Source organism: Osmia lignaria, chromosome 12, assembly GCF_051020975.1.
Source record: "Osmia lignaria lignaria isolate PbOS001 chromosome 12, iyOsmLign1, whole genome shotgun sequence".
Classification (NCBI taxonomy): Eukaryota; Metazoa; Arthropoda; class Insecta; order Hymenoptera; family Megachilidae; genus Osmia; species Osmia lignaria.
In genome coordinates, this window is record NC_135043.1 from 7,685,008 (window position 1) to 7,698,325 (window position 13,318).

The window sequence follows — 13,318 nt, forward strand, 5'->3', positions numbered from 1 at the left end:
GACCGTCAAATTTCACGCACGTGTCTAGTCAGTCTCTTAGAGAGCAAGGAAAAATAACCAAAGAGAGGATACCGAAATAAAAGAGCTTTCTTTCCTTGTTCTCTTTTTTGTTATTATTTATTTGTTACTTTTAATTATTTTAACAGATACTGTCATCCGCTCATACGTTGCTGGAAAGATATAAAAGTTAAAAAGGAGAGAAAGAATCGGTATTTAAAATGTAACGTAAGATACATCAAGTTTTAACGAATTAAGGTACAAACCGAACCCTTTGAAATTGTACAAAAACGATGATTATATTCTAATAAAATCACCAATAAATACCGAATAATTAAATGATCGTTTAAAGAATCTACACACTGGGATGAAATTTTATTATTAAATATGTAATTTATTTACAAATTATGATCTTCCATCATTACAATGCTCTATAAAGAAGGTAAGTATATTGTACACAAGACACATTCTTTTGTCCTCATTCCTTTTACCATTATTAACATAAATTTTATCTCAACTAGAATGAAGTAATATAACAATCAAAAGCTGCACATGAATACAAAAACAAAAATGATGGTAACAAATACAATCTCTTTAGAATAAGAGGACTAGTAGCAAAAAATATTAAATAAAAAAAAAAGGTATTTAAATTTCATGTTTTTGTTAAAATAAAAAGCTAATTTCATAAATGTACATTTACACTGTCGTAGAATTGTTCATTAATTTAAATCATCTTTTTGCATACTGCATAACATAATCTTTTACCCTACTTCTAAAAGATTCCTTATCTTTTATAAATAAATCAGCTGCCTCTCTATTCAAAGGATCATCAAAATTTAAAAGATCCTGTAAGAAGAAAAAATATGAGCTGTGTAAATGTAAAAATGTTATATATCTTCATGAAAACTGTTGAAAACTTACAGTAAAAAGAGAATTCAAACCCCATACAACATCCTTAAGCTTTCGGGTCGGTGCCCAACCCATTCCATCTATACTACTTTGTCTTAATATTGAAAGACATACATCACCATCTTCGCTTATATTTGGATGCCATAGCTTTGTCAAGCACTTGACTTTTGGAGGCTAAAATAAAGTATTTTGTTTATATTTTATATTCATTGTAAACAGTGATGTTTTAGTGTAAATAATAACATATATTTACAGCCATGTTATAATCTTCGGATATATAAATCTGAAAATAAAATCTGCCTCCAATCCAGTACCCTTCATCAGGAACAATCAAAAGTATAAATTCGTGTAGACAATGAGGATCATGAAATTTAACCTGACATGTACTAGGTAAGGTATGTTCCATTTCTTGTACCTATATAAACGAATGAGACAATTTAAACATTTTTAAACATCTGCAACAAATGAGTAATCTACTTATCATTGTTTTAAAATTGTTAAAACAATTTCATACATCTCTATATTACTATTACCTCTTTGATTAATAATTTATCGCGTATTGAAACGCGTTTATTATAGTCTTTATTTTTTGAATTTGCTATGTCACTCTCCTTTTTCAATTTTCCTCTTAAAGTAATCATATTTTCAAAAATCTGGAAGCAGATAAATCTAAAACTGTAAAATACAGTAAAAACTATTAATAATTGATCAATACATATAATCCACCGGAACAACAATTGTGTCGATTATTTAAGAACAAAATATTATTCGTAATTAAATGTTAACCCCACATTAGTATGGATGCTAGAGAACTAAAGATCTTGTTATTTTAAAACAAACGACTTGTTATACCACTCTGCAATCTAATTAAAAATGTTTTTATGTAGAAATCGCAATAATGATGCTGTCAAATATCACTTATGACGTTTATTATTAGACAACACGAATTGAAGGTTAAAATTGTTGAATACGCTTAATTTTAAGAAATTGTATCTTACACTATAAATGTTGTACTATTTCAGTATATATGTTGTCTTTTAAAGTGTATTTAATCAATACACATTTTGATAATTCTCATTTTAAGTTTTTCAACTAGCAAACATTTAAAAGAAAACGGTAAATATTTAAGCGCATCAAAAGTCTGTGTTTCTTACTTCAGACGGCGCTGGTAGTTGAAAACAGGAAAAACAAATTGTTATTATTAGTAAAAGTGCTGCTTTTGTTTAAATTAAAAGTACTGTACGAGTACATTATCAATAAAATATCATTATAAATATGTATTATCTTATATACAGTTATGAAGAGCTTATTGAACATTGAATATGTTGAACAGACACATATAAATACACAATGATTAAACAATTTGAACAACCGTTCAAAGAAGAAATTTTACTTAAGATGATCATTAATTATATTCATTGTCATACAGTAAGGAAAAAAGAACACTTTTTACAATGCTTTAAAATTTACACAATTCTTTCATACATTTATTTATACTTATAACTTTTTATACAAAAAATGATGCTCGAATACAATTACTTTTTTTATCCAAATGCATGTCACATTTGTAAAAAATTTGGTGAGGAAATCTCTTTAAAACGATGTGGCAATTGCACAATGATCTCTTATTGTTCCAAGAAGCATCAGAAAGAACATTGGTTAGAGCACAAAGATCTGTGCAATGCAATATGTACTGTTTTAAAGGATAACCAGGTATCAAGCTTTTTAAATAACAAACAAAATCTGAATAGTTGGACTGAAATGAAAATGAATTTCATGTTATTAGTAGCAATTAAGATTGGTCGCAAATTAAAACACTATGAAGAAGAAATGTTTAAATTTATTAGATCATGCGCTGTATGTCATGAGCAGAATTTAAAAGTTTTGGAAGATTGTTCCAATTGTCCGAATACTAGCTTTTGTACAAAGCACAAAAATGATATAGAACATAAAAAAGTTTGTTATCTCATAAAGTTATGTTACACTTTAGATATAGCTTCAATAATATACAAAGAGGAAATACCTAAAATGAGGGTACCATCTCCTACAGATCACATAAGTTTACCACAAAATATTAAAGATTTAATACATTATTATATGGAACCACGTACAATTTCACATTTGTCAATTGAAGAAGAAACAATGATTCACACAGAATATCTCACAAGACCTTTAACTCTTCTTTATGCATTACAAAAATTAAGATATTCATTAAAGAACCGTAGTATAGTTATTCATGTTATTGCAGCTAATATAATAGATATTGATGGTATAGAATTTGGGGAAATTCTGTTACACTGGTACCCAAATATAGAGACAGCAAATATTGTATTAATTGGACCTGAATTATCTACAGGTTCTATACCAATAAACCTTTGTAAAGACTGTCAGTATAACAACAAACAATTTTTCATTGAAATACATGGTATACTTTATGACGATTTTGCCAAAAGTATTTCATATGTTAAGCCAGATATTATTATTGGATATAATGCAGGAATTCATGAATGTGAAGACTTTAAATCTGAGAATGATACATGGAGACAATCTTTGCAAATCATAGCTAAACAAGAATGTCCATTTATTTTAACATCTTACACTTTAATAGAAGCAAAAAAAGAACAAGAAAGACTGAATACTGTTTTAGGTAGAGATATAGAATGTGCATTTTGTGATCAAAATCCATATTGTAGCTTAAGACCATACAGAGATTTTGAAACTGAGAGAGTATACTATCAAAATCAATACTTACTTATTTATGCAAACTTAGAAGCATTGTAATATTTGAATATTTTGAATAACTTTATATGAATATTTAAATAACTTTTATTATTATATTTCATGATCTATATTATATGCGAATATAATTTGTATAAGTATTTACCATTTAATAAATGATGGATTAATTTTGAGCTTTTTATAACTGTTTTTAAAAAAGATTTTACAAAATTTCCATCATTGTTTAATTCATTTATTTTATTATTTTTTGATTATATTTAATCTATAGTATGAGAAGATAACTGTTCTATAGTGTTCCGAAGTCGAATTGATATATGCCGAAATAGACGTGCTGATAAGCGTTTTCGCATAGTCTTGTCAAAACTTTTGTGAATATTAAAAAAAATAATTATTTATATCAATATTTGATGTTTTTGAGATCTTAAATATTCAAACGATAATGGCAGAAATTGAATGGCCATGGCAATACAGTTTTCCACCCTTTTTTACGTGAGTATCATTAGGTTATATTGATGTATTAAAAATTGTAATTAAAAGTTTTTTCAGTCTTCAACCTCATACAGAAACTAGAGCCAAGCAAATAGCAGCCTGGAAAAGTTTAATTTTAGAATATTATCGTATCACAAAACAATCCATTATAGATATACGTGAAGTACATTCAAGCCCAGTATTTAATAATGCAACAATTAATCGTATCCTTTTATGGTCAATAAATTAAATAAAGTTATCAATCACTAATAAGATTTGGTCCTTAATACATTGAATAGGAAAGTTACCATCAGAGATGCTATTATTAATATTAGAAGAATTATCCAAATCAGGAAATGCAACTCCATTAGATAAAACAAAGCAAAGATGGCTAGTTTATTGGCATACTTTAGAAGAATGGGGTGAAATAATTTACAATTGGGCACAGGAGAATGGATTCACAGGGTCTGTATGTACTTTGTTTGAATTAACACAAGGAGAGGATACAGTGAATCAAGGTATGTATTCTTATCAAGCTTATACATACATATAAAAAATATTGTTTAATTAATTGTCTGTTTATTTTCAGAATTTCATGGGCTTGATACAGAAGTATTAATCAGAGCGCTTAAGACATTAGAAGCAAATAAAAAGGCTGAGTTGATTTTGTTTGATGATAATCAAGGTGTTAAGTTCTTTTAAATGTATAAATGAACAAAGAAAGTATTTAAGAAATGTAAATATAAGTTTTCATTATCATTAATTGATACTTCTGTGATAAAGGAAAAATATTTTATACTTTCTGGAAGAAATAATTAAATGAACTGAAGGAATTCATAAATTAAAATGTAAGTAAAGTTTAATTACAAAAAGGATTTAAAAAGTACATTTTTATGTATGTATGTTTACAAGCAATTATTTCTTTAAATTATGTTATTAAAATTCATATAATAAATATTATGTACATATAGAAGTAATGCCAAACAGTATTGAATATGTTTAACATATTCAACAAATGTATGGAATATTTTAATATGAGTAATGTAATAATTTGATTTCACATAAAGAAATAATTGCAATAAAACATTTTTGTAACGAAAAAACAAAAAACAATGTATTTAATACATTTGTGAAAGTTAAAATGAGTCAGAACTTTTGAAGTACATTAGTGCTCAAATAATTTGCTTTCATTAAGTATCCAAATAAGTATCCTGCTAATTACATATTTAGTAATTAATTACATTGATTAGATATGGATTACCATATAAAATTTGAATCAAGTATAAGTATACATTAGTACAAATTATTGACTGTGAAGTATACAAAAAATTTTACAAACACAATTTTATTGTGTTTATATAATATAATGGCAAAATCCATAAATTATGCTTCTGCTTTCCTCACTCTGGCTAGTTCGATTGTTTCTTCTTGTAAATTTGCACTTGCCTGAAGTTCTTTTTTACTCATATGTTCGACGACATAAGCACCTAGCGCGTCGCATATGACATTTATCGTTGTTCGGAAGCGGTCCCTGTATATAAATTCAATAATTTAGAAATAGATTCATTTAATAGAAACTATGAAAACAGAATACTCACAAGAGCCAATCTACCGCAATAATAAGTGTTACATCTTCAGCAGGTAAACCAACAGTATCCAGTACCATAACCATTGTAACAAGACCAGCTTGTGGAATACCAGCAGCTCCTATACTTGCTGCAGTAGCTGTTATACTGTAAAAATATATTAGAATATTACAATTACTAGGACACTATTTTATATATTAGTTAATTAATAATCAACAAATCAAATCAATAACTACCTAACACCAATGACACTGCCAAGAGTCAGTGGAACTCTTCTGACTTGAGCTATAAAAATTGCAGCCACAGCTTCATACAATGCGGTACCGTCCATGTTGATGGTAGCACCAATTGGAACAACAAATCTTGTAACTCTAGGATCTACACCTATATCATCTAAACACTGTATCGTTACTGGCAGTGTAGCCGTGCTATATTCACAAAAATAGATTATTCAACAGTTTAAAACATTTTCTGACGTACTCTATATGTGTACAAGTTACCTTGAAGAAGTACCAAATGCTGTGGCTAGAACTTGACCCATTTTTCCTATCAATTTAAATGGTAATTCTCCGGTACAAATGAAGAAAATAAGAGAAAGAGTTCCGCAACCATGTATAAGCAAACCTAGTAATACTGTGATGAAATATAAACCTAACTGGCCTACAATAGCACTGACATCTTCAATTTCTAAAAGCTTTGAAGTAACAAGGAAAAGTACACCAATTGGAGATAGCCTGTAAATAAATAACAATTTAAAATACATGTTATTTGAAAATTAATTCAATAAATGACTTGTTTTTATAGGTTTTTTACCATATAACCCATCTGGTAATTAGCATCGTTGCTTCAGATAAGGTATCAAAGAAAGTTAGGAGAGGTTTTCCAGCTTCTCCCATTTTACTAAGTGCAATTCCAAACACAATTCCAAAAAATACTAAACCTAAGGTATTCATACCCTCTCCATATTCATGAGATATATTCCATTCATATATACTATTTACTAAAAACAAACATTAGATCACTATAGCACATACATTATTTGAATAACATACAAATGATTAATGTAAATAATCTTTACCTCCTGTTGCATTTTCAGGCTTTACTAATATAGTACGATACTGTAACAGAATATGAGCAATTAGGATATACCTTGAACACCTTTAGTAATTATATAAAACATCTTATTCTTATACATACCTGAGCAATACAAGCTTGTATAAGATTTGGTGGGAACACATTTCTAAAAAACAGATTTTATAAAGAGATAAGAACTTTTTATAATAAACTATAATATTTTTTTTATTATTTCAGCTATTATACCTGACCAGATCTAATAGCGTGTCTATAGTAGTAACATCTCTAGGCGCTTTTGCATCTCCTATTGCAACTAAACTCTGTGTACTGAAGTTTCCAGGTTTAATAAGTAGAACCAAAATTATACCAAGAATTACAGCAGATATCGTTGTCGCCGAATAATAATAAATGGATCGTATACCAATTCTTCCTAGAAAATGCATATTACTTGTTTTCAAGTTACTACATTCTGATACATATATGCAGTATTTACAAAGAAAATTGTTATAATTCTCAAACAGAACAATAAGGAAAAACTTGAACAGAAAAAAATCAATGATAAGACATTTCATTTATGAAAGCAATAATAAAACAGTCTGAAGATTCTTCTTCGTCTCATTAATGACTACAAGTCAATAACTCAAAAAGATAAAAGTTGAACATCCGTTATCAGTATTGTTCGCGTTTCTCTGGTACCGAGCTAAATTACGCCAGAAAATACTGGTAATCTGTGATTTACCATACCAAGTATCTTCACGCAAACAAGTTTGTACGCCCACGCAACCCCCCTGCTTACGAGTAATGAGATGAAATCTTCCTTAAAGAAGACATATACATATCAATTACCAGATAAATTAAGGTCCAAACCGCCGATGGCACTAACAATACTAGCAAGAATTAATGGCAAGATAAGTGCTTTCAACATTCTAAGGAAAATGTCTCCTGGAAATTGGATATACATGATCTCTCTTTTCGACCATGGTTCGCTCTTGGCATTCCTTAAAATGAAACCGAGAATAACACCGGCTATAACTCCAAGTACTGTAAGCATCGTTAACATATTTTCTGACATGAAATTTTTCCATTTTCTCGGTCGTGCCATGTTGTCTACTGAATTGATCCTAAAAGAAAAGAAAAGAACATATGTGATGGCTCAAAATCCAAGTAAATCTTCATCTTGATACAAACGAACGCCACGATTCGCAGAAGGATGTTGCGCAAACTTTTCTTTCGATATGATAATTTGATATTGCCCCGGGAAAGATACATGATGTAATATATAGTATAATACGCGAACAGTGTAGACTTACCAACCCAATTATTTTATTATCTTTATGTGTTATTCTGTCGAAGTTTGCATCGCTTTCGTGACTCTAAGAATAAATATTTGCAGATGTTTGTGGAAGACAATGATAAGGTTGACGCGTGGGAGTGAAAGCGTGGATAAGTTGGAAATATCGTGAAAGGGATTACAACGACCCGAGTGTCTGCGGAAATTTTGAAATGATTAGCCCAGGTAAATAGACTGATTAACTTGTATTCATACACATTTTTAAACGGTGGCGGTCACTGCCCCTGGTACTTAACTATACATCAATTAAACTCTTTATCTATTACGTGTTGTAGTTCCAAGATATAATTAACGTATTTACATTTTTTTTTTCATTTTTGGCATTTTTTTGCCATGTATAATGAGTCATCCATTTATTTAATTCAAACTTGCAATTCAATATTTTTTAATCTTTTAATTAAAAACTTGCAAATCATATTACCAGTCTAAATTAAAACAAAAATTATGTAAGTGTTTAAGACATTAGCGATCTTTGTTATTATATTTATAAAGTATCCTTAATTAAAAGCCTTGTAAGACGTTTTCTCGTTGGTATGTAAGTACAAAGCATATAGTTATCTACATAATTGCAAAATCGAATAGGAAAAACAATTTACGGTTTGAACTACGAGACATGATGATTCTGCATACTAACTAGTTGCACTACGATGAGTAATATTGTAATCAATTATATAACATAAATGATACGAAATATTCATAAATGGTAATTGCCGGTTTTGTCCATCATTCGCAGCGTCTCTTGTTAAGTACGTTAGCCCCCTGACAGTTTCAATTAGTCCTAAAAGTACATAGTGTTGAGTTTATGTTCATTCTCTAATTCAAACAACATCCGGTTTCAGAAATTTGAACCGTGAAAACTGATACCGTAACAATTGTAGTGTATTAACTTTTAAAAGAAACTTGCATGTACAGCGTAGGATATTCAATTTATTGATAACACGATGGTCGGAATTAATTAATGAATAAGAATATAAATTAACGAGTCGAATTTTTCTGTTTGTAATGTGTTTACACATGCACGTATATCTTGCAGGAACTGGTATTAACCGGTTCATACTGTCCTGGAAATCTGCCTTGTGTTTCATCCACCAACAAATTTGACTCCCGCAGAAATATCTAGTACTAATTCTATTATTGTTCTGTCGTAGCTTTTCACACGGATGCACCCGCCGAAAAGGGAAAAGGGAGTAGAAAGGTGAAATGTAAGATGTGATTCGAAATCAACGTTGAACCAGCAACCAAGCACGATGGGAAAGTTCGATTTATAAGCGCCTATGCGCGAGAGCAAATGAAATCGCAGAACGAGAGGCAACACGTGCAATTCTTGTTCGGATTAGCACAAGAGGAAAAGTGGTTACTTGATAAGGAACGCGCGGTATTTAAAAAATTTCAAATGAATTCGAGTTATTATTCGTTCATTAACAATGAACAATCGGTAACAATGAACTACTGTGCAAAGTATAGTTGAATGTGTGAGGTATAGATAAAGCTGAGCAATATATAGATAAAATTATGAAATGTTTCTATAAAAAACGATCCTACGTAGACGAAACATCAGTCTTTGAAATGTTGTCAATTATATTGACTAAAATCTGTTTTGTTATGTCAATACAGTAACAAGCTATTAAAAGTTTTCCTTGAAGCAAAAATTGATTCTGAGAAAAACATCTCGTCAGCCGTAATTCTGTCTGAAATTTTGTTTCTCATGCACGTGGACCATTGTAAGTTAAAATGTTCAACCCTCTTTACTACCACTACCATAGTAGATACATGTATCAACACACAGTAAGAAATCTCGTCATAGTTATCAGCAGAACAAAGGAGATGAATGCAATAATGTATGATTTTATTTCATCTTCGACTATCGTCATCGCTTTAAGATGTTTTGTTCCTCACATTTACTGCAATTTGATCAAATTTTCTTTCAAATTATTGTATTACCGAATGCTTTATTAATATCCACACATTCAATCTGAAATACTTTCATTAGTATATTTATGAAAAGTGACTCGCACTTGTTAGTTGAGAAATTTAAAAGAATGACTTACCCGCTAATTTAGATATATCTAGGATAGATAGTCGTTAGAAGTTGTGCACGCAGCAATGCGATTCCACTTCGATTGAATCACGTTGCTTGCGTGCTGATATTTAAATTTGGATGCTGAACACGTTTTGGTTTAGACAGCGCGAAAAGTCGTTCTTCCCGCGAGCGCGATATCGTCGTACTGTCGGTGCGCTGCGTTCTCGCGGAGTGCCGGCTATCCCATGAAAACGTAGCCCTTCGTCGCGTGGATGCAATATGTGTGCGTCAGAGATCATGTATATCGTTCCCTCTCCATCACCTTTTTCGCCTGTATTCTATTTCTTTTTGTGCCCCATCGTGTTTTTTATCCCCTTTCGCCGAACTCTCGATACGCGTTCTCCCTCCTCGCTGTTATTCTGATGTACCTTTGCACATGTAGCCGTAGATCCTATAATGACACGTGCCTGCGTGCGCAACAACATACACGCGGTTTACGAAACCGCGTGTACCGAGATCGCACACGCATTCAGAAGAACTTGAATGAATGGTTGTACCATATGTGGGCAGACACTTAAAAGCAACCAGTATAAACACGATACATTAAATCGTGGCTATTATGAGATAATAATTATTTTCGGAGAAAACTATTCAAGATAAAAATGTGCTGTTGCGTTACTGATTATTTATTCATCGTCTTTATTTAAATATGTTTATCATATAAAAATGTTTCAGTCTCGATTCAGTTCACAGATAATACTTTGATGTTCCTTATGTATAGCACAGTATTTAAATTTCGAATTTTGTTAATCACTTGTTTCCTTGTTACTAGATACAAATGGTAACGAAATTATGTAATAAAAGTGAAACGAAATGTACACGCAACATACGTCAACAATATAAACGATGATTTAATTAATGTACAATTTACAAAAATTAGTGTGAGAATTACTTGACCGCTAGGAATGATGTTTGTATAATTGAATTGAGGTCAGTCACGTGATTCTTTTAATTACTCTGCCCCTCCCCTTCTTTCTCGTATATTCGGCTAAATTTGTTTCACTCATTTTTGCTTTGCGAGAGGGGAACACACGAATATTACAAACATCAAGGCTACTTCATTTACATTCAGGTTTGGTTTTTTCTTTTAGTGTTGAAAATAAAGTAAAAACGTAAAATGTTAGTTACAAATGTTTATTTAAGAACTGACAATACAAGTTTTATTTATTAAAAATAAATGAAAATCGTCTACTACTAAGACATAGAAATTAGCTTTGGAAAATACTGATAAAGTAATATTGAAGAAAGTATAATTAGAGAGCAGAACTTAAATAAAGTTATGTGTAAAATAAACGCATTACTTAATTCAATATAAATGTAAAAATCTTCCGGCAAAATATTTAATAAACGCAGAATTTAACACCTAACTAATAATAATGAAGTCTCGAATTAGTATGTAGGCTGTTAATGAACTTAGAATTTAAAGGCACTTTTTTATAATACATCATTCTTGTTATACATAAGGAATGATTATTCTAAATGTAACATTAAAGTATACCTTAAGAATAGGCACATTAGTGCAAGGCACTCTATAATCACAAATGTTATAAAGATTTTCCTTATTCAGTAAATTCTTAATAGAAACTGATTCTGCTTTAGAACTGTGATTTCCAGAAAATCAATATAATCTGGTATGTTTCTATTTGGGTTAAATTAAATGAAATACCAAGTTGTCATGGTAATTCTAAAGTTAAGAACAATGTATACTGCAGTTAAAAACTAGGGCATTCTATAGACATATATACAGAACGTTTTGATGATATTTATAAACGATTTTGTTGAAGTAATGAAAGTAAAGAGATTACACTCAGGTTACAACACAGAATTTTAAAAAACGTTATATCTTCTACGATTAGTCAGTTTTGAAGTGAAATTTTAAAAATACTTTAGCATATCATTGATTTTTTAGAAATCAACGGATTACAAACTGTCATAGCTGAGTTTTTGTATGAATATTAACAATGATCTGAAGTATTATTTACAAATAGATATAGTTATGTCAATGTATTTAATTCTCTGGTGCTGGTGATGTTATTTTTCTTTTAAATAATAAGATATGTGGCTCTGAAACATACAAATGTCTTTAAATGAAACTGTTCTCTTTTCGCGTTACAAAAAGTTAAGGAACGCAAACAAATGCTTTCATTGGAAATTAGATATTAAAAATTTAATAATTTAGTATACCTGGTTTATGGATCATGTAATGTACCCATCCTTGGCTTTGTTGAACACCCATAGCTCTCCATTCTTGTTCACGTAAGAGACGTGTGGTGGGTACTGATTTTACCATTTCCTTTGGTAGCACTACGTGCCTAATAACATGCAATATATCATTATTAAATGAACTCATTAAGAATATTTCATTGTTATAAAATTGCATGCTCTTTTAGTATACTGATTTCAAATAAGCTAATCAAATGTAACCATAACCCTTCTATTAAAAAAGTTATTTAACAAATGGGTTTAAGATTACATATCTTTAACTACATAAGTGTTCAATTTATTGTTCTGGATTTTATATGCAAAAAAATTATACTTGAATTACTCTTAAAAGTTTATACTATTACAATACAAGAAAATAAATCTATATATATGTTGTATCAGTTAAGGATAATAGACTAACAAAGTGAACAAAAGAATATGCCAGACAGCCATTTAAATATGTTACATTTGCGTGCAAAAATTCTACAAAAAAATTGATACTTGATAAAATAATATTTGTCAAATTAAATTTCTCAAGTTAAATTAAATGATTTTCTATTAAGCCCATTGTCGTAAATATCAGCATAAATGAACACCTAGGAAGTTATTCTTTAACGTCTATTGGAACGATTCAAAATGGCACAATTGACCAAAATCAAAATCTAAATGGAACATTATGCTTTGTCGTTATTCATACCAACCTGTATTCGTATTTATCGTCGTAATATTTACCCGAGTAATAGATTTTATCCGACATCTTCGTTCGCTTAAATTAATTATAACCTTTAAACAATAACTTGTATAGCCAGCCAACAACACAACCGAAAATCACGCGTGAATTTTCGAAAACCTTCCAACAGCGTATGCCCCCTAATTTGAAAGTTTAACGGATGTAGCGTCAAGAAGATTGAA

The 13,318-nt window shown here is 30.0% G+C and overlaps 5 protein-coding genes across 9 annotated transcripts; 2 read left to right on the top strand and 3 right to left on the bottom strand.

Annotated features, from left to right (window-relative positions):
• Positions 1-120: 120 nt before the first annotated feature.
• Positions 121-2,045, bottom strand: LOC117602949 (NEDD8-conjugating enzyme UBE2F). Of its 4 annotated transcripts, none has more exons than XM_034321569.2 (5): positions 1,905-2,045; positions 1,440-1,559; positions 1,160-1,321; positions 919-1,080; positions 121-843 (listed from the first exon to the last, which is right to left on the bottom strand). In XM_034321569.2, exons 2-5 carry the CDS (start codon positions 1,545-1,547, stop codon positions 727-729), a joined length of 549 nt encoding a protein of 182 aa, XP_034177460.1. In that variant the 5' UTR covers positions 1,548-1,559; positions 1,905-2,045; the 3' UTR covers positions 121-726. The 4 variants fall into 4 exon arrangements, with proteins under 4 accessions (XP_034177460.1, XP_034177459.1, XP_076547375.1 ...); XM_034321568.2 differs by having other exon boundaries at positions 1,440-1,581; positions 1,905-2,044; XM_076691260.1 differs by lacking the exon at positions 1,905-2,045 and adding an exon at positions 1,759-1,777.
• A 143-nt stretch (positions 2,046-2,188) lies between these two features.
• Positions 2,189-6,036, top strand: Vps25 (vacuolar protein sorting 25). Its single transcript, XM_034321570.2, has 6 exons — positions 2,189-2,334; positions 3,914-4,134; positions 4,192-4,337; positions 4,413-4,631; positions 4,703-4,961; positions 5,752-6,036. Exons 2-5 carry the CDS (start codon positions 4,085-4,087, stop codon positions 4,813-4,815), a joined length of 528 nt encoding a protein of 175 aa, XP_034177461.1. The 5' UTR covers positions 2,189-2,334; positions 3,914-4,084; the 3' UTR covers positions 4,816-4,961; positions 5,752-6,036.
• Positions 2,341-3,918, top strand: LOC117602942 (uncharacterized). The gene has a single exon (XM_034321550.2). The coding sequence runs from the start codon at positions 2,425-2,427 to the stop codon at positions 3,685-3,687; it is 1,263 nt and encodes a 420-aa protein (XP_034177441.2). The 5' UTR covers positions 2,341-2,424; the 3' UTR covers positions 3,688-3,918.
• Eaat1 (Excitatory amino acid transporter 1) lies at positions 5,210-10,397 on the bottom strand. Its single transcript, XM_034321546.2, has 10 exons — positions 10,173-10,397; positions 7,620-7,894; positions 7,020-7,203; positions 6,897-6,939; positions 6,778-6,817; positions 6,513-6,699; positions 6,200-6,433; positions 5,936-6,127; positions 5,712-5,846; positions 5,210-5,644 (listed from the first exon to the last, which is right to left on the bottom strand). Exons 2-10 carry the CDS (start codon positions 7,873-7,875, stop codon positions 5,497-5,499), a joined length of 1,419 nt encoding a protein of 472 aa, XP_034177437.2. The 5' UTR covers positions 7,876-7,894; positions 10,173-10,397; the 3' UTR covers positions 5,210-5,496.
• A 57-nt stretch (positions 10,398-10,454) lies between these two features.
• On the bottom strand, positions 10,455-13,316 carry Cks30A (Cyclin-dependent kinase subunit 30A). 2 transcript variants are annotated; one of them, XM_034321571.2, is made up of 3 exons: positions 13,108-13,316; positions 12,389-12,516; positions 10,455-10,595 (listed from the first exon to the last, which is right to left on the bottom strand). In XM_034321571.2, exons 1-3 carry the CDS (start codon positions 13,161-13,163, stop codon positions 10,483-10,485), a joined length of 297 nt encoding a protein of 98 aa, XP_034177462.1. In that variant the 5' UTR covers positions 13,164-13,316; the 3' UTR covers positions 10,455-10,482. The 2 variants fall into 2 exon arrangements, with proteins under 2 accessions (XP_034177462.1, XP_034177463.1); XM_034321572.2 differs by lacking the exon at positions 10,455-10,595 and adding an exon at positions 11,442-12,268 and having other exon boundaries at positions 13,108-13,300.
• Between the last annotated feature and the right edge of the window lie 2 nt (positions 13,317-13,318).

Coding starts and splice junctions, on each gene's coding strand:
- Vps25 (XM_034321570.2), top strand. CDS start 4,085: ATGGCAGAAATTGAATGGCCATGGCAATACAGTTTTCCACCCTTTTTT. Junction 4,135..4,191: donor AGTTTTCCACCCTTTTTTAC/GTGAGTATCATT, acceptor AAGTTTTTTCAG/TCTTCAACCTCATACAGAAA. Junction 4,338..4,412: donor TAATAATGCAACAATTAATC/GTATCCTTTTAT, acceptor TACATTGAATAG/GAAAGTTACCATCAGAGATG.
- LOC117602942 (XM_034321550.2), top strand. CDS start 2,425: ATGATGCTCGAATACAATTACTTTTTTTATCCAAATGCATGTCACATT.
- Cks30A (XM_034321571.2), bottom strand. CDS start 13,163: ATGTCGGATAAAATCTATTACTCGGGTAAATATTACGACGATAAATAC. Junction 12,517..13,107: donor GACGATAAATACGAATACAG/GTTGGTATGAAT, acceptor GCATGTTATTAG/GCACGTAGTGCTACCAAAGG. Junction 10,596..12,388: donor TTACATGATCCATAAACCAG/GTATACTAAATT, acceptor GTGTCATTATAG/GATCTACGGCTACATGTGCA.
- LOC117602949 (XM_034321569.2), bottom strand. CDS start 1,547: ATGATTACTTTAAGAGGAAAATTGAAAAAGGAGAGTGACATAGCAAAT. Junction 1,081..1,159: donor CCGAAGATTATAACATGGCT/GTAAATATATGT, acceptor ACTTTATTTTAG/CCTCCAAAAGTCAAGTGCTT. Junction 844..918: donor GTTTGAATTCTCTTTTTACT/GTAAGTTTTCAA, acceptor TTCTTCTTACAG/GATCTTTTAAATTTTGATGA.
- Eaat1 (XM_034321546.2), bottom strand. CDS start 7,875: ATGGCACGACCGAGAAAATGGAAAAATTTCATGTCAGAAAATATGTTA. Junction 6,818..6,896: donor TACAAGCTTGTATTGCTCAG/GTATGTATAAGA, acceptor ATTCTGTTACAG/TATCGTACTATATTAGTAAA. Junction 6,128..6,199: donor GCATTTGGTACTTCTTCAAG/GTAACTTGTACA, acceptor TTGTGAATATAG/CACGGCTACACTGCCAGTAA.